General features: G+C 46.3%; 1 protein-coding gene across 1 annotated transcript in view; it reads right to left on the bottom strand.

Annotated features, from left to right (window-relative positions):
- Nucleotides 1-1,760: 1,760 nt before the first annotated feature.
- The window catches only part of SLC14A2 (solute carrier family 14 member 2), a 70,883-nt gene continuing 44,993 nt past the window's right edge, over nucleotides 1,761-27,650 (bottom strand). The window contains exons 10-19 of the mRNA XM_027526203.1: nucleotides 19,503-19,625; nucleotides 17,410-17,492; nucleotides 16,202-16,361; nucleotides 15,344-15,533; nucleotides 14,901-15,029; nucleotides 13,848-14,040; nucleotides 10,853-11,000; nucleotides 10,089-10,223; nucleotides 8,997-9,046; nucleotides 1,761-2,523 (exon numbers count right to left, since the gene is read on the bottom strand). Coding sequence (XP_027382004.1) covers nucleotides 2,323-2,523; nucleotides 8,997-9,046; nucleotides 10,089-10,223; nucleotides 10,853-11,000; nucleotides 13,848-14,040; nucleotides 14,901-15,029; nucleotides 15,344-15,533; nucleotides 16,202-16,361; nucleotides 17,410-17,492; nucleotides 19,503-19,625 — 1,412 coding nt within the window. The 3' untranslated portion in view covers nucleotides 1,761-2,322. The remainder of the gene's footprint in view (nucleotides 2,524-8,996; nucleotides 9,047-10,088; nucleotides 10,224-10,852; nucleotides 11,001-13,847; nucleotides 14,041-14,900; nucleotides 15,030-15,343; nucleotides 15,534-16,201; nucleotides 16,362-17,409; nucleotides 17,493-19,502; nucleotides 19,626-27,650) is intronic.

Below are 27,650 nucleotides of genomic sequence, written 5' to 3'. Positions count from 1 at the left end.
GTAGCCTCTGGAGTGTGACTTGCTCCCATTTCCTACGTGGGCATTTGTTTCCAGAAGTGCACAATTTTCCTGGAGAAGCTATAATTGGTTGGATATAATCGGGAAGAAAGGTAGGCAGCCCAGGATTCTTGGGCTGGTGGAAAAGGACTGGGATCCTAGGGCTGACACAGGAAAGATAAATGTAGGAAAATAAACGCAGACACCAGCTTTTGCTAAGTATTAGATTTATAAAGAGTTTGTCCCCTGCACCTTGCTTCCTTTCTTCATCTTCTGCCTTAGATCACCCCATCATGCTATCCTGGAAGGATGGAGGCCATGGGCACTGTAAGTTCATCCCTGTTCTTGGAAGGGACTGGTGGGAAGGCTGAGCCACATGCCTTTCACAGAGGGGTCCTGTGTTTTAGGAGCTCAATGTTACAACCAGAGCAACTGAATAACAAAGAGTTGTTCAAGTGGTGCTGGATTAGTCATTTTAGGGTGCAAGACTATACCCTAAAAAATGGGATGAGTTGTAATAACCAGCATTTCAACTCAAATAGAAAACAATGACTATGGTCATTTCTGTATACTTCCCTTTATAAGCAAATCAAATCTTCTGATAACTTTCAACCTATCCTCATCTCTTTTTCTAGAGAGGAGGACTTTTATTGTTTTGCACTTTATATCATACAGTCATTACAATGAATACATAGCTGTTTCTTTCTCATTGTTAAGACAGAATGTGTGGCAAGTGATCCTGTGGGAAAAGGTAAAAGTATATCTTATTTGTTCATCCTCAGGATATATGCTTTTCAAATATACGTTTTATCATAGAAAACCCCTCAAATGGGCACTGTGTGGACAATGTAGGTGAGCCCCATTTTTAAGAAAACCCACACCAAATTGCAAGCTTAATCATTTAATGAGTATGCTTATGAATATTATAAAAGGAAACACATTTGTTTAAAAATATGATTTAAATGTTGAGAAAGATCACGTTTCATTTGATGACATTACTAGTAACATTTGTGATGTAAAGGATGGCATGTTGTCATTTCCAGTGAACTTAGGTTATAACCCCAAGTCAGAGAACATCACGTGTGTTCATCTGTGCTCAGTCGCTCAGTTGTGTCCGACTCTTTGCGACCCCATGGACTGTAGCCCACCAGGCTTCTCTGTCCATGACATTTTCCAGGCAAGAATACTGGAGTGGGTTGCCATTTCCTCCTCCAGAACATTGCATGACTTGAGAATAAATCTCCACACAACATTAAAATTGTCCTGCCTCTTCTCCTGATAGCCCTTTCATCTTTTACTTAACTTAAAGTCATTAGGAAGAAAGCTGAGCACCAAAGAATTGATGCTTTTGAACTGTGGTGTTGGAGAAGACTCTTGAGAGTCCCTGGACTGCAAGGAGATCCAACCAGTCCATTCTGAAGGAGATCAGCCCTGGGATTTCTTTGGAAGGAATGATGCTAAAGCTGAAACTCCAGTACTTTGGCCACCTCATGCGAAGAGTTGACTCATTGGAAAAGGCTCTGATGCTGGGAGGGATTGGGGGCAGGAGGAGAAGGGGACGACAGAGGATGAGATGGCTGGATGGCATCACTGACTCGATGGACGTGAGTCTGAGTGAACTCCGGGAGTTGGTGATAGACAGGGAGGCCTGGTGATGGACAGGGAGGCCTGGCGTGCTGGGATTCATGGGGTCGCAAAGAGTCGGACATGACTGAGCTACTGAACTGAACTGAACTGAAAGTCATTATTTATTGGTATGTTGATTTGTCAGTTTAAAGGAAAGAGAAGAATCAATACTTCTGAGGTGGAAGGGACTGCAAGGCCCCTCTCAGTTATGAAACCAGTAAGAAATTGGAGCTGAGAAGGGGGATGGATCCACCTGAGTGGTTGGAGTTCACTCGTGGCAGAGCTGGAGGCAGATCTGCCCGTGGCCTTGTTGGCTAATTTCCTGATACTGTACATCACTGCACTAAATGACGACAATGTCACCCATCTCTGTCCCCTTCCTGGTGAGTTGTCCTTAAGGATGTGGTTTATTTTACAGAAGAGGGAAGCTTCTCCTCAAAGGGAGCTCTTATGGAGTGAGCTATAGGTACAAAGTTGAAAGTAACCATATTATTGACAAATATTGTGCATCTTGGAACCAAGAGCTTCCTGAATAGTGACTGCGTGCATATTTCCCTGTTCTTGGGAATAACTAGGGTGTAGGCTTGCTTAGGGGAAGAATCACAGAACAGACAGGAGAGCTTAAGTGGCTTTCAGCTTGGGAACCCGGACACCCTGCCAAAGGCTGAATTTACGGGGACATGTATTGGAAAGGGCAACTTAGGAGACATCGTAGGCCTGGTACTTTGTGATGGTCGATGCTCTTCTGTTTTTCTCCTGGGACAGGTGGTAGATGCGGTTGGCCTCTGGGTAGGTGACTCTGCTGAGTGGGAGCTTGTAGATGGCGGGGTTGTTGGTCGTCAGGAGCAGGAAGGTGAGGGCAGAGAAGCAGAAGGGCCAGGTGCAGGGTGGTAATCCACACTGGGAGGAGGGGAACACAAGAGGAGTCTTGGTTACATCAGATGCCCGTGCTCGTTTCATCAGCCTTTCTCAACCAGCTACAGTCCTGGGTAGGGAAGGGGAGGCTTTGTGGGCACTGATTGCAATAGTACTTAATTCACGATCAATATAAATCAAATTGTGCTGGGGGGTGGGGTGTGTCAGTCTGCATTGACAAGCACATATTCTTCAAAATGCAGAACCCTACCAGAACCCTCTTATAACATGCCTCTATGTAGAAGACACCTTTTTTTCTTGGGTGTCTGGCCATTCTTCATTTGGGATAACCTCAATAGCTTTTTAGCAAACAGCCTGAAAATCCAACTATGAAGCAAGTCAAACCATTGCCCCTTCTCCTCCACACATCCATTTATCACAAGCAGCAAAAACCTCAGGGAATGCCATTGGAGGAATGAGGCCAGGTGTGTGTGCATGCTCAAAGATGGATCTGCTGGGTGGGACTCAAAGAGCAATGACAGCCTCACACTAGAACTGTAGCCTTAAGGAACACCCACGACTGATGATTTCCACTCTGTGAGTCTTTCCAAAGCCCTGCTAAGGCTGTGTGGGGTGTTTCAAGTCCTACAGAGGGAATGATGTGGGCTGGGAGTTCCACAGACCCAGATCCAAATCTCAGCTCCAGTCACCTTTGTGGGAGCCATTTCCTCTTTCTGAAAACTATTTCCTCAATAAGAAAATAGGCATAAACCTATCTACTTAAAGAGTTGGTGCCTCGTGCATACTAAGCGCTCAATAAATGGTCTTCATTTGTGGTCACTGTCGTCCAGCAGAGGGCAGCCCTGTGAAGTTATGGGGCTGCACATGCCGAGGCTGATTAGAAAGCAAAACTGTGCAGCTCCTCAGTGCTCTCTTCTGTGGAGGTGTGAACAGTCTCATAAATGTAATTCAATACTTTTATACCCTGTTCCTCAAGGAGACTGGGAATTCCTTCAGAGTGAATTAATAGCCTGCATTTTTTTGTATCCCTGAGAGTGGACAGCCACAGTATCTTAAACATAGTATGCACACAGAAAGTAAACATGATTTTGTTTTGAAAAATGTCTAGATTGAGTGGTGTAACCTGTAACTTCTCTGCACATAGAGGAAGGGGCAATTGACCACAAGCAATCAGGAGCCAAAGCCTCCTGTTTGCATCATTTCCAGTATCTGGTCTGAGGAAGGACACATAGCTATTGGATGGACAATTAGGTGAAAGGATGGGGGCAAGAAGAGATGAAAAAGCCTGGAGCAGACAGCAGCCTCAGACACCAGGCTTCATCCTGTTTCTGGTGATTGGCTAGTTAGCCCCAGCTCTAATGTACCCCATGGTGGGGGCTCACTACCTGAGAGTTTCATTCATTCCACATTTCTTGAGCACCTACTATGAGCTGAGAACTGTAACAAGCACTAGAGATAAAGACAGGAATACAATCAGGCCCCTGTTCTGAAGGGGGACAAGGGCTGAAGGTGGAAGAGGACTGGTGTGTACTAGACTCATTACAGTGTCATTTGTCATATGCACTTTGTCATATGTCAAATGTTATATGTCATATGTCAAGTGTCATAGCAGATAGGCACACAAAATGTGATGGGGCCCAGAGAAGGGACTTAATCCAGCAGGGCACACAGGATGGTATCAGGGAAGTTCAGTTCTATTGCTTAACAATTTCCTTCCTATGCTATGTCCAAACCACCCAATGTCACTGAGGGTGGAGGAGAGACTTAAACAGGTGTTAGTGAAATTCCCATCTCCACCCTCACCTGTAGGACCATCAGGACTTTTCCTGGTGGCCTGTGATGAGCCTTCAATGCTTATGGAGGGGGAGGCATCAACTGTAGGCTGAGCCCCATGTGCTCTGCAATAGGGCCTGGGCCCCAATGTGTATATGGGGCTGGGGCTGGCCATATGGCTCCCCTGGACTTCACAGGCCACCTACATTGGTGCTGAGACAAAGGTTCTCAGACTGCCGTGCAAGTGCTCAGCCACCAGCTCTGGCTTCTCTTGTACTTGGCTCCCTGTCATCCCAGAAACCTTGCCTCATGACACCAGACCCAGTAGTTGCTGTGGGATGAACAAAGATGTACACTGGCCCACAGGTTAACTGGGTGTTGATCCAGAAACATAGGGGAAAAATTAAATAATCACATTTTAAAATTAGTTGTGGAGGAGCTTGACTTACAAGAAACTTATAAAATATGAGTCTGATTTATAAGATCATGCTCTTCACACTGTCCTTCTCTAAGGAGGCCCGCCTGCCCCCTGACAACAGGATCTGATGGACTAATGTAGACATTTCCACTTTTGAGGCCTGGCTCCTTCTGTCTAGTAGATGCTGAGGAGAGTGTGATTTGAGACAGTTTAGTTGAGTTCAGTCGCTCAGTCGTGTCTGACTCTTTGTGACCCCATGGACTGCAGCACACCAGACTTCCCTATCATTCCAACTCCTGGAGCTTACTCAAACTCATGTCCACAGAGTCGATGATGCCATCCAACCATCTCATCATCTGTCATCCCCTTCTCCTCCCACCTTCAATCTTTCCCAGCATCAGGGTCTTTTCCAATGAGTCAGTTCTTCGCATCAGGTGACCAAAGTATTGGAGTTTCAGCTTCAGCATCAGTCCTTCCAATGAATATTCAGTACTGATTTCCTTTAGGATGGACTGGTTGAATCTCCTTGCAGTCCAAGGGACTCTCAAGAGTCTTCTCCAACATCACAGTTCAAAAGCATCAGTTCTTCGGCGCTCAGCTTTCTTTATAGTCCAACTCTTACACCCATACATGAATACTGGAAAAACCATAGCTTTGACTAGATGGACCTTTGTCAGCAAAGTAATGTCTACTTTTTAAATAAGCTGTCTACGTTGGTCATAACTTTCCTTCCAAGAGCAAGGATCTTTAATTTCTTGGCTGCAGTCATCATCTGTAGTGATTTTGGAGCCCCAAACAATAAAGTCTGTCACTGTTTCCACTGTTTCCCTATCTATTTGCCGTGAAGTGATGGTACCAGATGCCATGATCTTCGTTTCTTGAATGTTGATTTTTAAGTCAACTTTTTCACTCTCCTCATTTACTTTCATCAAGAGGCTCTTTAGTTCTTCACTTTCTGCCATAAGGGTGGTGTCATCTGCATATCTGAGGTTATTGATATTCTCCTGGCAATCTTGATTCCAGCTTGTGCTTCATCCAGCCAAGCATTTCTCATGATGTACTCTGGATGTAAGTTAAATAAGCAGGGTGACAATATACAGCTTTGACGTACTCCTTTCCTGATTTGGAACCAGTCTGTTGTTCCATGTCCAGTTCTAACTGTTGCTTCCTGACCTGCATACAGATTTCTCAAGAGGCAGGTCAGGTGGCCTGGTATTCCCATTTCTTTAAGAATTTTGCACAATTTGTTGTGATCCACACAGTCAAAGGCTTTGGCATAGTCAATAAAGCAGAAATAGATGTTTTTCTGGAACTCTCTTGCTTTATCGATGATCCAATGGATGTTGGCAAGTTGATCTCTGGTTCCTCTGGCTTTGCTAAATTCAGCTTGAACATCTGGAAGTTCGTGGTTCATGTATTGTTGAAGCCTGGCTTGGAGAATTTTGAGCATTACTTTGCTACTGTGTGAGATGAGTGCAATTGTGCAGTAGTTTGAACATTCTTTGCCATTACCTTTCTTTGGGATTGGAATGAAAACTGACCTTTTCCAGTCCAGTGGCCACTGCTGAGTTTTCCAAATTTGCTGGAATACTGAGTGCAGCACTTTCTTAGCATTATCTTTTAGGATTTGAAATAGCTCAACTGGAATTTCATCACCTCCACTAGCTTTGTTCATAGTGATGCTTCCTAAGACCCACTTGATTTCTCATTCCAGGATGTCTGGCTCTAGGTGAGTGGTCACACCATCATGGTTATCTGGGTCCTGAAGATCTTTTTTGTACAGTTCTTCTGTGTATTCTTGCCACCTTTTCTTAGTATCTTCTGCTTCTGTTAGGTCCATACCATTTCTGTCCTTTATTGTGCCCATCTTTGCATGAAATGTTCCCTTGGTATCTCTAATTTTCTTGAAGAGATCTCTAGTCTTTTCCATTCTATTGTTTTCCTCTATTTAATTGCATTGATCACTGAGGAAGGTTTTCTTATCTCTTGCTTTTCTTTGGAGCTCTACATTCAAATGGGTATATCTTTCTTTTTCTCCTTTGCCTTTTGCATCTTTCTTTTCTCAGCTATTTGTAAGGCCTCATCAGACAACCATTTTGGCTTTTTGCATTTCTTTTTCTTGGTGATGGTCTTGATCACTGCCTCCTGTACAATTTCATGAACTTCCATCCATAGTTCTTCAGGCACTCTATCAGATCTAATCCCTTGAATATATTTGTCACTTCTACTGTATAATTGGAAGGGATTTGATTTAGGTCATACCTGAATGGTCTAATGGTTTTCCCTATTTTCTTCAATTTCATCTGAATTTGGCAATAAAGAGTTCATGGTCTGAGCCACAGTCAGCTCCTGGTCTTGTTTTTGCTGACTGTATAGAGTTTCTCCATCTTTGGCTGCAAAGAATATAATCAATCTGATTTCAGTATTCACCATCTGGTGATGTCCAAGTGTAGAGTCTTCTCTTGTGTTGTTGGAAGAGGGTGTTTGCTATGACCAGTGCATTCTCTTGGCAAAACTCTGTTAGCCTTTGATCTGCTTCATTTTGTACTTCAAGGCCAAATTTGCCTGTTACTCCAGGTATCTCTTGACTTCCTACTTTTACATTCCAGTCCACTAAAATGAAAAGGACATTTTTTTGTGTGTTAGTTCTAGAAGGTCTTGTAGGTCTTTATAGAACCATCCAACTGCAACTTCTTCAGCATTACTGGTTATGGTATAGGCTTGGATTACTGTGAAATTGAATGGTTTGCCTTCAAACCATTCAGTTGAATGGAAATGAACAGAGATCATTCTGTTGTTTTTGGGATTTCACCTAAGAACTGCATTTCGGACTCTTTTGTTGACTATGATGGCTACTCCATTTTTTTCTAAGGGATTTTTGCCCACAGTAGTAGATATAATGGTTATCTGAGTTAAATTCACCCATTCCAGTCCATTTTAGTTCACTGATTCCTAAAACGTCTATGTTCACTCTTGCCATCTCCTGTTTGACCACTTCCAATTTGCCTTGATTCATGGACCTAACATTCCAAGTTCTTATGCAATATTGCTCTTTACAGCATCGGACTTTACTTCCATCACCAGTCACATCCACAACTGGGTGTTGTTTTTGCTTTGGCTCCATCTCTTCATTCTTTCTGGACTTATTTCTCCACTGATCTCCAGTAGCATATTGGGCACCTACAAACCTGGGGAGTTCATCTTTCAGTATCCTATCTTTCTGCCTTTTTATACCGTTCATGGGGTTCTCAAGGCAAGAATACTGAAGTGGTTTGCATTTCCCTTTTCCAGTGGACCACATTTTGTCAGAACTTTCCACCATGACCCGTCTTTCTTGGGTGGCCTTACATGGCTCATAGTTTCATTGAGTTAGACAAAGCTGTGGTCCACTGATCAGATTGGTTAGTTTTCTGTGATTTTGTTTACTATTGTCTGCCCACTGATGGAGAATGATAAGAGGCTTATGAAGTGAAGTGAAGTCACTCAGTCATGTCCGACTCTTTGTGACCCCATGGACTGTAGCCTACCAGGCTTCTCAGACCATGGGATTTTCCAAGCAAGATGACTGGAGTGGGGTTGCCATTTCCTTCTCCAGGGGATCTTCCTGACCCAGGGATTGAACCCAAGTCTCCTGCATTGTAGGCAGACGCTTTACCCTCTGAGCCACCAAGGAAGCCCATAAGAGGCTTATAGAAGCCTCTTATAGGACAGACTGACTGTGGGGAAACTGGGTCTTGTTCTAATGGGAGGGGCCATGTTCAGTAAATCTTTAATCCACTTTTCTGTTGATGGGCGGGGCTGTGTTCCCTTCCAGTTGTTTGACCTGAGACCAAACTATGGTGGAGGTAATGAAGATAATGGCGGCCTCCTTCAAAAGGTCCCACGCACGCACTGCTGCACTCAGTGCCCCGACCCTGCAGCGGGCCACCACCGACCCACACCTCCGCCAGAGACTCCCGGACACTCACGGGCAAGTCTGGGTCAGTCCCTTGTGGCGTCACTGCTCCTTAAGATCACGTATTTGAAGAAATGAAGAGCTTCCCTGATGGCTCAGTGGATAAAGAATCTACCTTTTCAACATTTCAGATGTAGTCTTGCAGGGATTGCAGTATCTGGGTGGCTTAATTTTTTCCCTGTATCTGATAGATCTGCATAATCATCCTAGCAACCCACAGTGGAGGATCTACACAATGCAAATGATTTGAGACGAGAGATGGATTGGGGAAGGGTTCTTGGAAGAGGGGCTTGGGGAGCCGAGAGAACATGGGGGAGGGTGTGAGGCATGTCCTTAGCCCTGTTGACTCACCACAGACAACATGTTAGCCAGGGCGGTACCCAGATAGGCTGTAAACAGTGCTGCAAGAGAACAAAGAAATCGTCAGGAAACCAGCAGTGCCTCAAGTTTATACATTCTCTCCCCATACATTTTATGCCACAAATGCTATCTCTTGGGTTAAAAAAAAAAATTGAGTTACATTTCCATTGCTTGGCAGCTTTGAAAAGTGTTAAATTCCACGCAAATGCCGGCATAACTAAGACAGCAGATGAACTTTGTTAAAAAGGACCAGAATTTAGCTGTTACAGTTCTCCTGGGTCCTACCACCTTGCATTCTAGCAAAGGAGCATTTAGCAGCATAAACCATAAATGAGTGTTTTACTATACAGCCAAGGCGTGTGAATCCCAGAACTCCCTGCTGGGATATTTCATCACAAGTTATTAACATAATATGGGTTTCCAGGGAGGAACAGCATTCTGTAAGCTTGAGGAAGACCAAATATGCTTGCTGGGCTTTGCATGTTGAGGGCATCTCCAGGCTAGCCACTGGGGAGACCCAAGAGCTGGTGGGAGGTCAGGGTCTGTGAAAATGGGCCACAGTAGTTGGGATTTGCTTCTGAACCCTCAATTTCTCCACTAAAAACATCCCAATGGTTCCTAGGATATTAACAACAGCAAACCTTTATTAGAGAGTCACTGAATACCCCAACCACACACCTACAAGGACTATTTGAAGGTGCTGTGGTCAATGTTCTGGTGTTTAAGGTTAACTGCTGTATCTGATGTAAATCACCCATTCCTCCATATAAAGATTAATTTACACAAGAGTTGCTTCAATCACCTGCCTGGAAAGCAGGAATCACAGACAACAAATGAACAACCTCCATCAAAAACTCTGTCTTTGTGTGGCTGAACACTTTGCATTCAGTGAAAATAGTTTTTAAAGTACTAATCACTAAAGGACTATTCAAAATAGTTTAAAATAAAAATCCCTTTATAAAGAAAACAAATCCTCCCATTTATCTTTGGAGGCTCAGCAAAAGTTTTGCAGGGTGGTTTCCCTGTGGGCATAGACGCTGGTGTCATTTGAGGTGGATAGGGAACTCTGCTGGCGGTACCCACCGCAGGCGATGGCGAGGAGGTGCGTCTGCCAGGTGATGACGTAGAACATGCCTCCTATGGCGATGCAGGCCAGCGAGCTGTTGAAGCCACATAGTCCGAAGTAGATGGAGTCAAAGGGCGTCGCGAGAGTGAGAGCTGGGGGAGAAGACAGGCTGAGTGCTGCGTGGGGTCGAGCGGGCCCACTAGCCCTGAAGTCCCCCACCGTTCTCAACTCAGACAGTTATCAGTACCCCCAAGTATTTATGAAAAGGACTCCTGGCTATTCAGTGGGAAAACATCTAAAGCAGACAAATGGCTTTAGAGTCACATGCATATCAGTGCTTCAGCTGGTATGGGTATGAGACTCTTTTGAGTAATGATCTGAAGTTTGATTGAGCAGTGCCAGAAGAAGGAGGGTTAAGGTATCAACCTGAATGTTCTCTCGTGGAGAACAAGCTTCTTATCATGATTAGAGATAAGGCTTACAATATAAACATGCCTGGAACAAGCTCCTCCCAAGCTTTTAGTTTATCCAGAGGTGTAAGTGACCAGAGCTTTTCTCAGGGATGGGGTTTGCTCAGCGGAGCGGGAGGGCACAGCACCCAAAATGCTAAGACCAGGTGATGTGGAAGGAGGAAGAGTTTACAGGAATAAGCAGGTGGAGCAAGAAGACACACGTCAGCATTTTCTTTGGAGCTGGCCCCGGGCACAACATTCTTGCAGCCCATTAATAAGGGATCCATTCATAAGGCCCATTAATTAAGTTAATTAATAATGACACTAACCTGCTAACATCCCAATGGTGGATCCAATTGCAGCATGCAAGCAAATAAGAGGCGATGATATGAACAAAGCTATGAGGAAAATGCCTCCAGTCCAGGGGTTATCGCAGCCGTACACTTGGCCGATTCCAACAGGGATGGCTCTCAAAAGCTTCAGGTCCAACAGGATCACATGCAGTTACGGAGGCAAAAGAGACAATTTGAACAGGAAAATATTTGGTGCCAAACCCTCCATACTAACACTTTGCAACAATTTTCCAAGATATTTTCAAATAATTTCACTCTACAAGGAATACAAGATTTATTATTTTAATCTTGAGTTCTAAGAACAGTAAAGGGTTAAAATGTTGTTTCCTTTATTTAGAAACATGAGTGTAAGGCACTAAACTCCCAGGCTCCTCTGTCCATGGAATTTTCCAGGCAAGAATACTGGAGTGAGCTGCCATTTCTTACACCAGGGGATCTTCCCAAACCTAAGGATCAAATCTGTGTCTCTTGGGTCTCCTTCACTGGCAGGTAGATTCTTTACTGCTGCCCTACCTGGGAAGCCCTTCAACTCTCCTTTAAAGGGCCTGCAAAATAAAGCAAATTTTCCTTTCCTACCAATGCTTGTCTCTTGAGAATTGTCTTTTGAGTGATGAGCAACTGGATTTGGGTTTAGAAAAAAATCAGGGTGTTGGTCATTAGAAAATTACTAGATGGCTAATCAGAGTTGGGACTGAAAAACTCTTGTAACATCTTGTTTTTTTTTTTTTTTTTTTTAAGCTAAAAACATGCCTAGAAGGCCAAATATTAGATGGGAAGATGGTTCTTTGTGTTTTCAAGAGCAGCATGTCTGGGCCATGGTCATATTGGTGTGGTCGTCTGGATGAGCAGCTAGATTGTATCCACAGAGGAGCCCCTGGGCAGGTGGTGCCCCGGCTTGCACAGGTTTTAGTGGTAAAGCCATCACGTGGTGGCTGATGGGAGAGTGCCCTGATGTGTCAAGCCTCTGTGTGTCTCAGATAGTGAGTGTCTATGAATGAGAAAGGAAGTCCAGAGTCCAATGCCTTGTGGGCACTTGCACACGTGCCCTGAAGTTTGGGAAAAGATTCTGGGCACATAGCCTTCCCCAGTGGCTGAGATTGGGTCTGTGTTTCGAAGGTTGGGACTTGAGCTAGGAAAACGCAGGAGAGGCTCTGGGCCTGCTGGGGGGCACTGGGTTCATCCTGCCTTTGTTTATAGTTCATGGGGAAGCAGGTCTTCCCACGCCCTCTGAAGCCTCCTCCTGGGGTGCTGAGGAGGGAGGTCTTGTGGCTGTAGGGCCCTCACTCCACATCCAGACAGGATTGCTGTGGTCTAGCGGGCAACCCTCTGGGTTCAGTCCCCCCTTAACCTAGGACATAGAACAGGACAGGACTCAGACATTGCTATGTGGGGGACAGTGGGACAGGCAGAGTTCTGGACAGAGGCAGTGGCTGGGCTATCTGGTCCCCAGCCAGCTGTAGCCTCCAGCAGGCTCTCCCATCACCAAAGAGCAGGGGAGCTTGCAGAGCCTCAAAATTCTTGGGAGGCCTAGACCGTCTCTCTAACATCTACCGCTGTTTCCCCAAACTCAAGGCTCTAATTATGATGGTCAAAATGACAAGACATTCTCATCATCATCATAATACATTCAAAATTAGCCAGAAGAGTATTTCTCAAAGAATAATCACCAAGCATTGAATTTGTCTTTCTTGGAACTTTGGGGGTTCCAAAGTATTTGTACAGTATTTTCCATTTAATTTTTTTTTTCTTACAAAATTCCTAGTTATCTTTTCTATGGAAACTGTGGTTTGAGGAATGCAAAGTATCTCAAACTTGCCCTTTCTACCATCATCCCCTCTTAGCCATGCCCGTTAGAGCCGTTTTGACTTGAAAAGATACTGATTGGGTGAATATTGTGAAAGGGAAGCGTGAGGGTCTGAACTGCCAACGTGGCCCGTTTCTCACCTTTGGCTCACGAAGGTACACACACACACACACACACACACACACACGAACATCAACAAGCATGGGGCTAAAGTCAACTTGTGTCTTCCTAGATAATACATCTTGGGCAAATGCAGGGCTCTCTTCCATGCCATCCTGCTGTCTCCATGAACTGTCAGAGAAACTTGGCACCATTATTTCTGACACAAAGTCCCTTCAACAAGCCCAGGTGGCTTTGTGGTTAGATGATAGACTGCTAATAACAAATTTCAGAGCGAGTGCTAGTCCGCAGAGTCATTTAGTGTATCAGAGTAGAGGACCTCAGAGAAAACATGCCCAGTTTAAGAAAGAAGGCTGATGGGCACGTTTCTCCAGGCTGACTTAAAGCTTTTAGTGTAGTTTTGTTTTTTTTTTTAATCTATCTTGGCAGACTTCCAGAGGCCAGCATTATATACAGAATGCATACCAAAAGCTTAAAAAACTCTGTTAGATGTTTCTTAGTGGAGGAACACCCGTGCTTTAAAGTGGGCGATACCCCAGAGAGCGAGGGGAACCCGCTCCCCAGCCTGGAGCAGAGACTTCTCCAGCCAACAGAAGGCAGTGTGGAGTGCATGTCGTCAATGATTCAAAGACATTGAATGAGAAGGAAAACATGACGTAGCTTGGATTGAACTGGAGTAAGGGATCAAGAGGCTCAAAAAAAAAACAACAAAAAAAGATAAAAGAACCCAAATCTAGAAATCAGGAGGCTTCTTTTGACTTTACCCCTCACTCATGAGCTGCATGACCTCAGGCAGTCTCTTAACCTAGCCTTGGTCTTTCTCTCTGGCTACGACAGGACAGGGTGGGGCCAGAAATGGCCCTTTTAGCTCTTAAAAAGAGAAAAGAAAAAGCTGGTGGCTAATGTGATGTTGTAGGTAGAGTGCCTTGCACTGAATAATTGGTAATAGGTATTAATATAACTGGATGTTTCTGACATGCAAAATAACTAAATGCCACTTTAACACTGAGTGTTGGCAGGCATGCTGCCCTTCCACCTTCCACCTACCAAGGGCACTTGGATCTCTGACCAGGTGATGTTGGGCACGGAGGAGACCGGCTGCAGCAGTGTTGTGGGGAAGAAGAGGTTGTAGTGGCCCGTGGCCGCCAGGTACAGGGTCACGGCAATGTTGAAGGGCAGGGTGAAGACCGGGAGGTCCCACTTGCTGAAGATGGTGCCCAGGGCACTGGAGAGGATGGGGCTGATGGCAGAAGCACAGGAGATGCTGTTCATGATGCCCTCTGGCCCTGGCGCTAGACTGAGTGGGACAAGGGGGCTCCCTGAGCCTTCTTGGGGGGAAAACAGCTGGTTGGCTCCCTCTCCCAGCCTGACTGGCTCTGGGCAGCCCTCTTCCTGAGCCTCCTTCCTCTGCCCCACACCACAACAGGGTGGGTGCCCAGACTCAGCTTCAGAAGCAGGTCTTTTGGGGAAAGTCCTAAGGCAAGGGAGTCACAGAACTTCCTTGAAGGGCCTTAAGGCTCCCTCTGCAAGCGTGAGCAGAGAGGACAGACCAGCGAAGGGGAAACCCATTCATTCATTCAACAAATGTTTGCGGAGGAGCTGAGGGCGATCCTGGCAGGAGTGCCCTTTGGTTTCCGCAGGGGAGGGAGGAGCTGGACTCTGGCCCTCTGAGGGCTCTGGGCAGTGCCTGGGCCTGCAGCCCACCCTGGGATGTTGTCCTGGTTGGGGCATGGGGTCCGAGGACAGGGCAGCGCTGGGGAGGAGGGATGGGAAGTTTTCCGGAGAGTGACAGGACCCCCTGGCTCTAAACCCTCTGTGGACCTCAGTTCCCTTCCCTGTCTGGTGGGGTAGGGCCAGGGGCTCTTTTAGATCTCAAAAAAGAAGAGTAAAGGAATGTAGGTAATGAAACACTGTGTGTGGAACACCTAGCACTGTGGTGCTATCACTGTTCAATGTCAGTAATTACTTTCAGACGGTATTTCTGATGTGACGATATTTCTAAGGAAATGCTACTTTGAACACCTGTTGAGACGCTCACAGAGTTAGATGGAAAGGTGGGAAGCCCTTTATCTGCACCCACAGCCTCAGAAGCAAACTTACCAAGACATGGACATCACGATGACCGGGAGTAGAAGCCACCAGAAATAGTCGCCTTTGTCTGAGAACACGGCCATCAGCAGCCCCACCAGGACCCCGTTATAGCCGTGAAGTCCAGCTGCGATGGCGGACCTGGGAGGGGAGTGCTACTGAAGGGGGGGTCCCCTGCAGCCTAAAGCAGGGCACAGCCCCCCTGATTGTCCTTCTGAGCCAGGCTTTTCTCAGCTGGAGCCTCACCACACACACTTTCCGATCATCAACCCTTCACCGTCCCCTGGAGAACGTGCAGTTTTGTAACCAGGGGATGCTTGTTTTAGTTATGAGTGACCTTGTTTGAGGCGTTTCTGAGCCGTGAGCCAAGCAGTGAGGATGGGAAGCTGGGGAAGGGTCCCCTCAGGGAGCTGACTCTTGTCTCAGGCTGGGACCCTGGGTTTCCTGAGACTCACTTGTCCTGACTCAGGATGAGGGCTGTCAGGGTGGACACTACGGTGCCCAGGCAGCCCGAGATGGCCCACCAGGGGTTCTGGATGAAGAGGCCGAGGACGATGAGGATGCCGCTGAGAGGGTTGTTCACAAACATCACCTGGGACGTGCCCCGGAGCACCCAGTCGAGGAACTGGAACACTGGGGATTTGTCTGAAAATGCAATGGGTCAGGGAGTCAGTCAAGGCTCAGTTGTGCCAGGTGAGGCCCCAGCAGGTGAGAGGGTGAGGGAAGCTGGCCTCCAAGGTGGGTTCCGCCCCCTGCTATCACCTGCCACAGAGCCGGGTAAGGAAAGAACCCAAGAGGGCGTCTGACTGCCCAGAAAGCCCTTCACCCCATTGCGAGCTGGCTCTGGTCTGTAGGTTGTTGTTCAAGCAGTGGGTACCCTGCACAACCTGTGCCCCCAAGAGAATGGCCTGAATTTTCAGGAGGACGGATCCAGGCGCCAAGCCCCTGGCCTGACCTCTGGGAGACTGCTAATGGGAACCTGTTAGAACAGTAGACACAGCTCTCCCATAAGCCATTTCTAGGTGGGAATTTTCCTAGAAAGCTGGCTCTAGAATCCCTGTACTAAAAAGTGACATTCTGAGGGAATATTGGCAAGAGCGTGACCATTATGTTCAGAGGGGAGAGTTTGCACATCTACGGGTATTGGCATTGACATTCTGAGAGTCCATATGCCTGTTGTAACAGGGAAACTCCTATCCATGGAAACAGGACTCCATCTCATCTACAGAGATCCGAGCAGCGTGTTTCCTAGAGGACAGCAGAGAGGGCCTTTTCAGGGGTGGGAGCAGGGGCTGCTCTCGTGGAGTGTTCACCTTTAAGACCCTCTCCACACTCCTTCATCTCTCCGGTGATGTACCCCAGGGCTTTGCGGATCCTCTTCCCGATGGCGGCCAGGGAGCTCCGAATCCAGGAAGTCTTGGAGATGCCCGTTTCTACCTTTATCTCGGAGCTGTCCTCCATGGTTTCCAGAGCCTGTCCAGGGACAAGAGACGGGCAAGAAGCCCCACATTCTGAGCTTCTCACACTGAGGAGTGACGTGCTTGCCAGGCGGCAAGCTAAGGTTTTCATTTGATATTTAGTGAAATTGCTATTTAAGCATCTTTGATACTGTAGACTAGAATATCTTTTGTTTTGTTTCACATGTTACTTGTCTCTATATCATTTACAGATTCAATTAACTGTGGATTAAAAATATTTGAAAAAATTTTTAGAAAGTTCCAAAAAGGGAAACTTGAATTTGCTGCACACTGGCAACTTTTTATTAATACATATCATTTACATTGTATTTACAGCTATTTACACAGCATTTTCATTGTATTAATATTAAGTATTATAAGTAATCTAGAGATGAGTTAAAATGTATCAGAGGATGTGCATAGGTTATATGCAAATATTAATACTACGCCATTTTATGTAAAGGACTTGAACATCCACAGATTTTGGTACCCTTCAGGGATCTTGGAACCAATCCCCCATGACTGTAGTGTAACAAGACACTAGCTTTAGCCTCATTCTGTGGATGAGGTCTCAGGTGTGGATGGAGAGGTTAGGTTCTCACTTATAAAGGTCAAGGTCAAATATATAATTTAGATTTACCCACAAATTTTTAGATTCTTTTTTTTTTTAAATATTACTTCTAGTATACCACACTCTTTGCTGAAGACAGCACCTCCCCAAACTCCAATATGTCTAGTCTTTAAAATTTAACTATCCATAAAATTAAACGAGTAGAGATTCTGTTTTGAAAATTAGCACCAACTTATTTCCTAAATACTTGAATGCTGGATCGAGAAGGATAAACACAACATAATCAAATAAAAGAAGCAGCAGATTTTATAAAGTAAACTGAAAAATAGACATCTTTATCCAACATAATTATGTTTCTAGAAATATGAATTCAAGAAAAGTTTGCCTAATTCAGAGGATGTCTTTTCCGAACCTGGTTTTTCTACTCTGTGGCAGGCTCTGGCAGGCTCTGGGATGCAGGCGCCACCCCTGATTCAGGCCACTCTTTACTCACCAGCAGCTCGACCGTGGGCTTCCGGTATAGGCGGGGAGAAGGGTCTTTGGGGTGCCTCTCCTGCTGCTCACCGTTACCAAACACTGGAGTCGGAAGGAGAGAGCACCATCAGTTAGGACCTGTACCCTGGCATCTTTGCAGCAAGTTTCCTGCCAGGCTTGAGTTGGAATGCTCAGCACTTCCTGGCCCACTGAGGATGCCCTGGGCTTGTCTCCTTACACAGGAAGGCCCCCTCTTCTGCTATTGCAAACACCCATGGGCAAGCTTTTTGGGGAAAAAAAATGCACATCTTGATGTAAACAGGACATTTTACAGGAATTTAGGGGATTCAGAGACTAGGCTGACTTTTAGTAAAGAGGCTCTGATTTTACTCAACTCCTGTGTTTTGTAGATGAGCAAATAGAGCTACTCATGAGCCCTGAACCCAGGGTTCTTTCCCTACATGACACAAAGACTGGTATTTATAAGGTGTTGTTGCTCATAAAGCATTAAGCTGCCCGAACCATCCAAGGTCTGTGTTCAAATTTTACTACAACTCTTCCCACCTGGATGACCTAAGCTGTTTTTGTCTTTTTAGGATTATGTCTCAGAATTTTAGATATTTAAGCAGCAGTGGCTGGTTGGATTAACACAAGGGATACCCATGTTGTTAACTCAAAACAGATTTTGGCATGTCCTTGTTATTCTAGAAAATTCATTGTAAGTGTTTTCATTACTATGAGAGAATCTATTTGTAAAGATGAGGAATTTCAGAAGTGTTTAAGTATCATGAAAGGCCTTTGGAAGTTTTGCTGTTGATGCTCTGATGTCCTCTTGTGGTCAAGTGTGAGAATGGCAGTCTGAGCTCTAGATGCCGAGAATCTTTAGACAATTGGCCATTCAGTCCGCATTTATGAGATTTCAGGGCACTTAGATACTAGAAGAGATGCACCAATGGCCCTGTGACCCCTCGTTTGAAGGAACAGGAACTGCAAATACCAGTGTTGTGGTTGGGAAGTTACACTACGTGGGGGAAACAAATTAAGGAAGTTTGAAAGGAAGAGCAGGAAGCAAAGAGGATACTCTAGCCTCTGAGGCCAGTGTGTGTGATATCCTGAGAGATTCTCTGCTTCTGTCTGAAATGCCAGCTCTCCAGCAGCTCCTACTAACTTCTCCCAGTCTCAGTGCAGGGCTCTCTGCCAGGCCCTCCTTTACCCCAGCCCTCCAACACCATCCTAAGAAGATGTTTGTAGGGAGAGTATTAACTTTGGAAAGCAAACTATGCTCTGTTCCTTGGGAATGCCCTGGGGGCTCTGTCAAACTTCTGGCCCAAAGGGGTCCTCTCTGGGGGGCACAATTAGGCCTTCATGAGACTGCTCCCACCTTGCATCTGATTGGAGACCCTCCAACCCTCCCTTGCCTCCTCCCTGTTTGCCCCAACCTGCCCCCGCACCCAGCATCCAGGTTTCTGGCTTTCCTGACTGGCTGCACTCTGGACCTCCTCTTGGCCTTTGGGAGACCCTCCCCTCACAGCTGTAGGAGAGAACATTTTATCTCTAGAAGCGTGACCATCATGACTACATCGTGGTTGTGATTTGCAGTTTTGGGGGGATCATTTTAAATGTGATGTTTTATTTAATTTTAATTATTATTATTATTTTTTTTGTATTTTGGCTACACCTGCTGATGGCCTACAGACCAGTTCTCCAACCACGGGCTGAACCCAGGCCACTGCAGTGGAAGCACCAAATCCTAACCACCAGGCCACCAGGCAGCTGCCTTACAGAGAGCTGTTCAAGCTTCTTCTGCCACCTAGGTTGCCTCCCAGATGAACTAGAGTAGCGTTTCTGGGCATGGGATGTGGGAGGTTCCAATGTGCCATCAAGTTTGCAACCCTCCTGGCCAAGACTGACAAAGCCTGTCTCAGTTCCCGTCTCCCCATCCCTGGCTGAGACTCTGAGACCCATGGCTGAAGTCAGAGGTTGGGGGATGACGAGAATGAACCTCACTCTCACAGATTTCCCCACTGCCTGTGATAGAGGTGCTGCCAGGGTCCCCATTTTAGAGGTGAAAAGGTCTAAGGCCCCCTGGGAGCCATGGGGGGAGGCACACACCTTTGCTCCTCCTGTGGATGGATGACCACTCGATATGGAACACGTTCCTGGGCTTGGGGAGCACGGCCTCCGAGCCCTCATCCGCCTTGGGGCTCGTGGAGGGTGGCTCTGCCTCAGTGTTGCCTGGCCAGGGGCAAAACGAGACAGGTCAGTGTCCCACCCTGGTCCACCCCCAGAGGCAGAGAGCGCTGGGAAATTAATGCAGAGCTGGAGGAGCAGTGCAGTCCGAGCTGCAGTAGTGACTGCGTTAATGTCTATGGAAAAAGCCCTCTTTCCCATTCTTCCTGCTAAAACTTCCACTTCCTTTCCTCACAGAAACCACATCAGAGATACCTATCGGTGTCAAGATACGGATGGGCCAGCCTGCCTTGTTCTCCCAGCAAGGCACTGCTCTAAGCCTCCTTCACTGGGCTTCGGACTAGTGTGAATGATGGACCTTAGCCCACTGCCCATTCCCGTCCTTCGGCCAGTGCCCTGGTCTCCATCTGCTGCAGAGAGTGTGTGTGTGTATGGGGAAGGGTCCTCAATGCTCCCTGCACGTAAGAGCCACCTGAGTGCTTAAAAAATGTCTGACTCCCATCCCAGACCAATTTTAAAAGTCAGAATTTTAATGTCAATGGTGTTTAAGAGATGACCCTAATGTGCAGTTGGAGCTGAGAACTTCTCATCTAGAGCCTTGCTACTCAAAGTGTGGTCCCCAGACCAGCACCATCAGCCTTCTCTGGGAGCTTGTTAGAAATGCAGAACCTGAGCTTCCACCCAGACTGATGGAATCAGAATCCACAGTCCAACAAGATTCCCCGGGTGCTTTCTGGGCACATTGGTTTGCTCTGTGGGAGGTAAGAGTCCTGAGGCTGTGATCAGCTACTAGAAACCCGCGGTGAAAATAGAGTAGCTTACCACCTAGGCAGCGTTTCTCAAAGTGGGGCCTGAGAATCGACAGCATCAGATCACCTGATGGCTTGTTATGAAGCGTGCCCCATGCTGATTAATTTGGGTACTTGGTGGTCCCCAAGGTATGCAGTTTTGACACTTTCTGCTTCTGGTTCCAGTGAACTCTGGAGTTAGATGATCAAATGGCTACCCGGAATAGTGGAGAGCTCTTGCACTGTCTTTACATTTGGATACTTTTGGGGCGTTGTTATCTCCGAAAGATGGAAAACTTAGGCTCTGGTGATTTCTGAAGCACCCTAAGTGAGTCACATGGCCCTCAGCCCTCAGTTCCTTTCTCTGCATCTTTGCTGCTCAGTGTCAGGTTTGTGGACTGGCTTCACGGACATCCAAGGCTGCTTGTTAGAAATGCAGACTCTCAGCTCCCATCTCAGACCCAAGGAACTGGAATAAGTTTGTTTTTTTAAACAAGATCTCCAACTGACTTGTGTGCAAATTAAAGTTTGAGAAAACTGGTCTAGATCACATTGCTCATGTGGAAACAGCTTTAGCAAAGCTGAGAATATAGCATCAGCAACCAGAGTATGGGGCACGTGCACGAGCAACGAAACGGGTTTGTTTATAGTTTCAGACTGAAAGTTCAAACATGAAACTTCAAACATTGAAACACGAAACTTCAAACATGACCCTCCCCTCTAGGCTCGGGATGGGAAAAGTCTATTTCACTCAGCATCCTGCCTGTGGGTCACCATGGAGCCTTAACTCCAGAGGCTGGAGAAGCTCTGGTACGTCAGACACAAGTGAATAAGGCACCTCCGCAGGTGCTGTGCAGGGGGATGGGGACCCAGAGGGTATCACTGCATCATCTGACAAAGCAGGGCATTCTTCCATAGCCAGTCCACAGGGAACATCTGAAGGCTGGAAGGGCACCTCTGCCCACCCAGTGCTTTTCATCCCTCGTATGCTGACACCCCAGTCACCCTCTGCATAGAGAAATATATTGACCTTATTTAGCATTAGAGACTCAGAATTGCATGGATCTTCAAAATTACAGTCTACTTCCCAAGTCCAGAGAAATTGCATTACTGCCCCCCACCCCTCCCAGATCATGTAGTTATTAATTATGGCACAGCCGGGAGTTGCTCTCAGGTCTCCTGGCTCCCAGTTTGCTGATCTATAGAAAAACTGTCTCCCCTTTCTTGCCCTGGCCCTTTGCTTTCAGTTCTTATCAATAGACTGTGCTGCCTGCTCAGAATCCAGGAAAGTAGATCAGGGTCCATATTACCATGCATTCCTAGAACTGATGTCCCAGCCACAAAAACAAAAACAGAGAGTATCTTTCTTTTCCTTGAACCCACGTTTTGTTCTTATTTGGGCGATCGGGGAGGTGGCCCCAAATGTGGTCTGATACAGTGTTGCTTCTGGTCTCCTGTGGGCAGGACGAGAGTTCAGGCCACAGACTGACCACCCAGGGAGGGTGACCACTCTTCCAGATGTGCTGGCCAAGAGATGAGGATGGCAGGTGGGAACAAGTGCCACAAGGAAGACTGGAGACAAAATAACAAATTTCCCAAGGCTGTGAAAATACTTAAAGCTGAGGTGATAGAAATTTACCACTACCTTTGGGACAGATTCTCAGGACTTTCATAACAGATAAAGGCAATTTCAAGGATATCATGAACACATCTATCAAATGCTCTAGAAAGAAATGTTCCATTGGTGTGGTGGGGAAAAAAAGAAAACAATGATAATGCTGGCCAGGAACCAGCATCACTCATTTCTGCACTGCATTTTGCAAGTCACCAAATTTCATTGACAGTTTCCCCCATTGCAAGCATGGTGGTACTCAGAAGGAGATCTACAGACCCTATAGGACTGGCCTTGCAAACCCAGCCTAAACAGAATGACAGGTATTTTGGAGGGTACCTCCTATTTCGTTCTCACGTTGTTACAATGATGAGACTGCTGCTGCTGCTGCTGCTGCTAAGTCGCTTCAGTCATGTCCGACTCTGTGCGACCCCATAGACGGCAGCCCACCAGGCTCCCCCGTCCCTGGGATTCTCCAGGCAAGAACACTGGAGTGGGTTGCCATTTTCTTCTCCAATGCATGAAAGTGAAAAGTGAAAGTGAAGTCGCTCAGTCGTGTCCGACCCTCAGCGACTCCATGGACTGCAGCCTTCCAGGTTCATCCATCCATGGGATTTTCCAGGCAAGAGTACTGGAGTGGGGTGCCATTGCCTTCTCCAAATGATGAGACTAATGCTCGCAAAATGCTGGGGAGAATAACTTTGCAATGCTGACATCAGGGAGCCGGCTCCTCCGGGAGGCCATGTCCCTGGAACAGCTTGTGCTCTGGGCAGAGTGGGTCCTCATGTCAGGCCAGGCCTGGCAGCTTACACATACCAGCACCCACTCCTACTTCGTGTTCCTGTCTGTCACCCTCATAGGATCCTTGACAGCCCATTTTTTCCCCTTACAGTGGTTTTTCTTGGCATCCCCAGCACCCAGCATGATCCTGGCATATTGTAGGCACTCAGAAGTATTTGTTGACTATGTTAATGAGGGATAATTACCCTAGACATTTTAATTTCTGACTGGTATAATGAACCACCATTGGCTGGGTATGAACCACCATTTCAGGGTATGAACTATTAAAGAAATAATATATCTCACTGTAGATGTTAAGTGCTTGGTAAATATTGAAATTGAGAGCCTTCCACAGCTTCACGATGGTGATGGCTGAGGTGTGTAGAGATTCGGAAACTGATGGGCAAGAGCTGACTGTTTCCAGCACTGCCTGGAGAGAAATTTATAGATGTGATAAAGTGATGGGCCGCCTGTGACCAACCAATCAGAGGGCCAGAAATCCTTCATGAGTGGATGGAAGAACACAGCTAATGAGAGAGCATGAAACAGGCCACTGGAGACAGAAATCTTGCTCCATAAGATTTGTTTTGGTTAGCAAGAGGTTATACCCTGTGGCTGAAAACCACCAAGCTGCTTGGAAGGTGGGGGACTGGGTGTTCTAAAGCCCAAGAACAAAATTTTTTAACAGTGACTCACTTTGGGGGTTTATTTCAGCTTTCCCCCTAACATCATGGCACACAAAAAATAGCACTGTGTGGCACAGTGCAGCAAACAGATGGTGATGCTTACAGCCTGATACTGGGGACTCGGGCCATGCCAGGCCCCCTCTGTTTTCTTCGAGGACCAAGGGCTTTGCTCTCTTGGCCCAACTACACATGTTCTGGGAAGCTCTGTCCTCAAGAATCTGCAGGCAAACCTTAGCAGCTGAGTAACTCCTCGGCGTGCCCACCTGGCATAGGGACTGCTGTTAGCTCCTTCTCTAACCAGACTTTTAAGTGTCCCAGTGCAGGTAGCATCATACTGGGGTTGTCCAATTCAGGGGCACAGTCCCTGCCCTCAAGGATTGCCAGCATCTTGTGTCTTAAGAGGCAAGAGTCCAGGGATGCTATCCTCTCATTGATTCAGAGAAGGAAAGAACAGTCATGAGCCACAATGATTTGCTTAAAAGCACTTTTTTTTTTCCCCTGGAGAGTAGTATCCATAGTATCTATGTGTCTACTGATTGCTAACACACAGAAAATGCCATCTGTTCAAATATCAGGGGTAAAAGTCATTTTACAGAAGACCCCACCTGTCAGATACAATTTTGAAGCTTGAAGCTTACTAAAGTTCCTTTGAGGGGGAAAAAAAACCAAACCCAAATCGTATATGACATCTTTCAGAAGGGGAAGAATGATCTAGTCTATTTTACTAATAATCAACCTTTACTCAAACAAGTCTCTACCTGAACACTTTCTACAAGCTGTCTTTCTCAGGTTTTGAACAGGTTTTCCTGCCTCCTGGAGGTGGGCCAATGCTGTCCATTTATCACTGCTGCTGCTGCTGCTAAGTCGCTCCAGTTGTGTCTGACTCTGTACGACCCCATAGACGGCAGCCCACCAGGCTCCTCTGTCCCTGGGTTTCTCCAGGCAAGAACTCTGGAATGGGTTGCCATTTCCTTCTCCAATGCATGAAAGTGAAAGTGAAAATGAAGTCGCTCAGTCGAGTCCGACTCTTCGCAACCCCATGGACTGCAGCCCACCAGACTCCTCCGTCCATGGGATTTTCCAGGCAAGAGTACTGGAGTGGGGTGCCATTGTCTTCTCCGACCATCTATCACTAGCAATGCCCAACGTACAGAGGATCTGGAACCTACTGTAAAGACCCTTTCATCATCTCTCCATAGATCCCTAGGTCTCTTATTTCTCTAGCTTACTGTGGCAGAGACTCCCACAACATCATGAGGCAATTCCCTAGCTACTACACCAGAAGGATAGTTTTTGAAGCGACAATTGGATATAATTTGATTTTTTCCTACATCCAGCGCTACAGGATAACACTTCGGCCACGATTTGGGAACACGTTTCCCCATGCAGAAGTTGAGCTTTGCGCTGTGATGTGTAATTTTCAAGGCTGCCGTGTGTGTATGTGTGATGCAGACATTTGTGGGTGGTAAATGAGGTGTTATCTTTTTCTGTGAAGTTGTGTTTAGTTGACATTTTCAAAGATCATTCTATTAACTATCAGAGGCATTGAACATTAACTGGAAAAGGCTTTTCAGCATATCCAGTCCAGCCCTCTGATCCAGTCCTTCTTCTAGTTGCCACGTCCTCATAGAGGCGGAGAGGAAGGCTTAGAGGAACCGGGGAACTTTGGAGTCTCTGTCTCACTCCATGAAGACATTAACTAGCATAAATGAGTTGGTGCCTGTTTCAAGCTCGTTTAACCTTATAACAACCTCATGAATGAGGTTGAGGAGAGTGTGAAGGTCAGAGCGCCCCATCGGTAACTGGGGTAACATCTGACTGACCTTCCTCTGAGTGAGATTTCACTCTTTCCCCTATTCACACCCAGGCCACACCTCAGAATCGTGTGTCTGTGTTGTTAATTTCCCTCCTTTCAATCCATTCTGTGCTTCAGTTATTAGGCATATCATTACGTGACTCTCTCACTCAACAATCCCCATGGCTCCCTATTGCCAAGGGTATATTAATGCCTAAACTGCTCAGCCAAGCTTTCCAGTTGTTCTACAATATTGCTGATTTCATCGTCCCACTCATCCTTTGCTGCCCAACACACACCCTGCCTTGGCATTCTGGCCTTGCCTCTGACCCTCTCTGCCTCTTCTTGCCTAGTTTCTATTCAGCCTTCATCATCTGGTTTATGTTCCACTTCCTCCGTGAAGCCATCCTTGATTTATATGGCCACACGGATCATTCTGTTTCTTTGCACAAGGTACTCTAGATCCATCTTTTGAAGTTAGGGCCACGGGGGAGTTTTATACTGATAGTTACAATGTACATGAAAATTTTACAATCCAATGAAACTACTTGGAACTATCAGTCTTTAATAACCAAGTGAATTTGGGTCTGTGTGTGTGTTAGTCACTTAGTTGTGTCTGACTCTGCAACCCCATGGACTGTGGCCACCAGGCTCCTCTGTCCATGGGATTCTCCAGGCAAGAACACTGGAGTGGGTTGCCATTTCCTTCTCCAGAATTTGGATCTAGGTATTAGCAAACAAAACAAAACAAAACTGAGGCCCAGAGAAAAGCAGCTTTCCTGAGGCCAAATAGCTGATTAGTTACAGAGCTATGTTTTAACCTCCTGGTTTTGATTCTTTACTCCTGCAATATAGATAGATGTTTTACAGACTGTTGGAACCTTTGCAAATGATATCAATGGACTTGTGATCTTTTTATTTTAAAAAATTACGAAGTATTTCATATCCTAAAAGGAGTAACAAAAGTTACCAAAAACAAACAGAAAGAATCCACCTGTGCCATTACATTTGTGTTATCCAGTGACAGGCCAAGAAAATTCTGGGCTGTTGTGTACCTGCTTTTTCTCTTATGGCAATGTTTCCCTTCTCGGCCGCTTCTTCCCTGCATTGTCTGTGGCAAACACAGCTAACTGATCATAGACCTCTTTCCCAGTAAGTTTCAACACAGCCTCAGAATCCTTCTAATACAAATCTCCAGACAACCAATACCAGTTAGATACAGTTGGCACTTGAGAGTAAACTTATTTTCCCCTCCCCTTTTAAAGGAGAGTGTGGATGCTGTACAAGCCTGAGAGAAAGGGTACATGAAAGCAGGCAGAGGACTGGCCACGGGCTCTCCAAGTCCCAGGATTGCCTAATCTCAGCAAGTTCACTGAGGCTCCTATCCTTCAGCGCTAGTTTTGAGGAGATCACATGCCATACCAGATTGTTCATTCTCTGATCAGATAATGTCAGTGTCCTGAGACATTGTTCCTTATGGAATGGCTGCCTATCTTCCAGAAACATCACTCTGTAGCTACACAGAACATGTCTAAAGTAATCTCAGATGGCCATGAAAGAGAGGGCCACTGAGGAGATGGGCTGTATGAAGATGTCTGTGGATACTGAGGTGCTCTAGTTCTACTGGCATGTCTGTGGAAGGAGTATAGGACCTGAGGTGAGAGGCTAAGGTGCCTCTGGACCAGGTACCTCCACCCTGGAAGCAGCAGGTGAGGACTCTTGGGAACAAGGTTTTCAAACCTACCTCATTAGCATCTCACAGTCAGCTCAACGTGGGGCTGCCCTGGGAATCACACTGATGTCAGAGCTGTGTGTTGGAGAGTTGTGGAAAGGATGATAAATATGAAGGCTCATCCAGCGAACAGGTAGGTGGTAAGGGGATTTGAGGCTGATGGGTTAACTTAGATCCATCACCAGATGTGCAAGAAGAGCTCAGTGTTGTGAGTTAGGACACCTGGGCTTTTGACCAGGCTCATTTATCACCTGGACAGTTTCCTGGATAAGCCATGGGGTTCCTCATGGGGTTTGAACTATTAATAGAATTATTTAAGAGCTCTTCCAGCTTGAAGCTTCCAGGATCTGAACTCTCTCTGGAGTTCTTAATAAGGGCCCCCATTCCCAGGACTGTCTTTCTGCAGCTCAGCAGGAAAAGGAACAGAAAGAGACTGACCTTTCTTTTTTCTGTTTCTTTGAAAAGTCAGAGAGATGGCCCTATTGGCTAGGGGGTCTGTTGTTGTTCCGTTGCTCAGTCGTGCCTGACTCTTTGTGACTCGGTGGACTGTAGCCCACCAGAATCCTCTGTCCATGGGATTTCCCAGGCAAGAATACTAGAGTGGGTTGCCATTTCCTTCTGTAGGGGATCTTCCCAACCCAGGGATCGAACCAGAGTCTCCTGCATTGGCAGGTGGA

Source organism: Bos indicus x Bos taurus, chromosome 24 (assembly GCF_003369695.1).
Source record: "Bos indicus x Bos taurus breed Angus x Brahman F1 hybrid chromosome 24, Bos_hybrid_MaternalHap_v2.0, whole genome shotgun sequence".
Classification (NCBI taxonomy): Eukaryota; Metazoa; Chordata; class Mammalia; order Artiodactyla; family Bovidae; genus Bos; species Bos indicus x Bos taurus.
The sequence above is the reverse complement of the archived record's forward strand: the minus strand, read 5'-3'. Positions and strand labels throughout refer to the sequence as shown.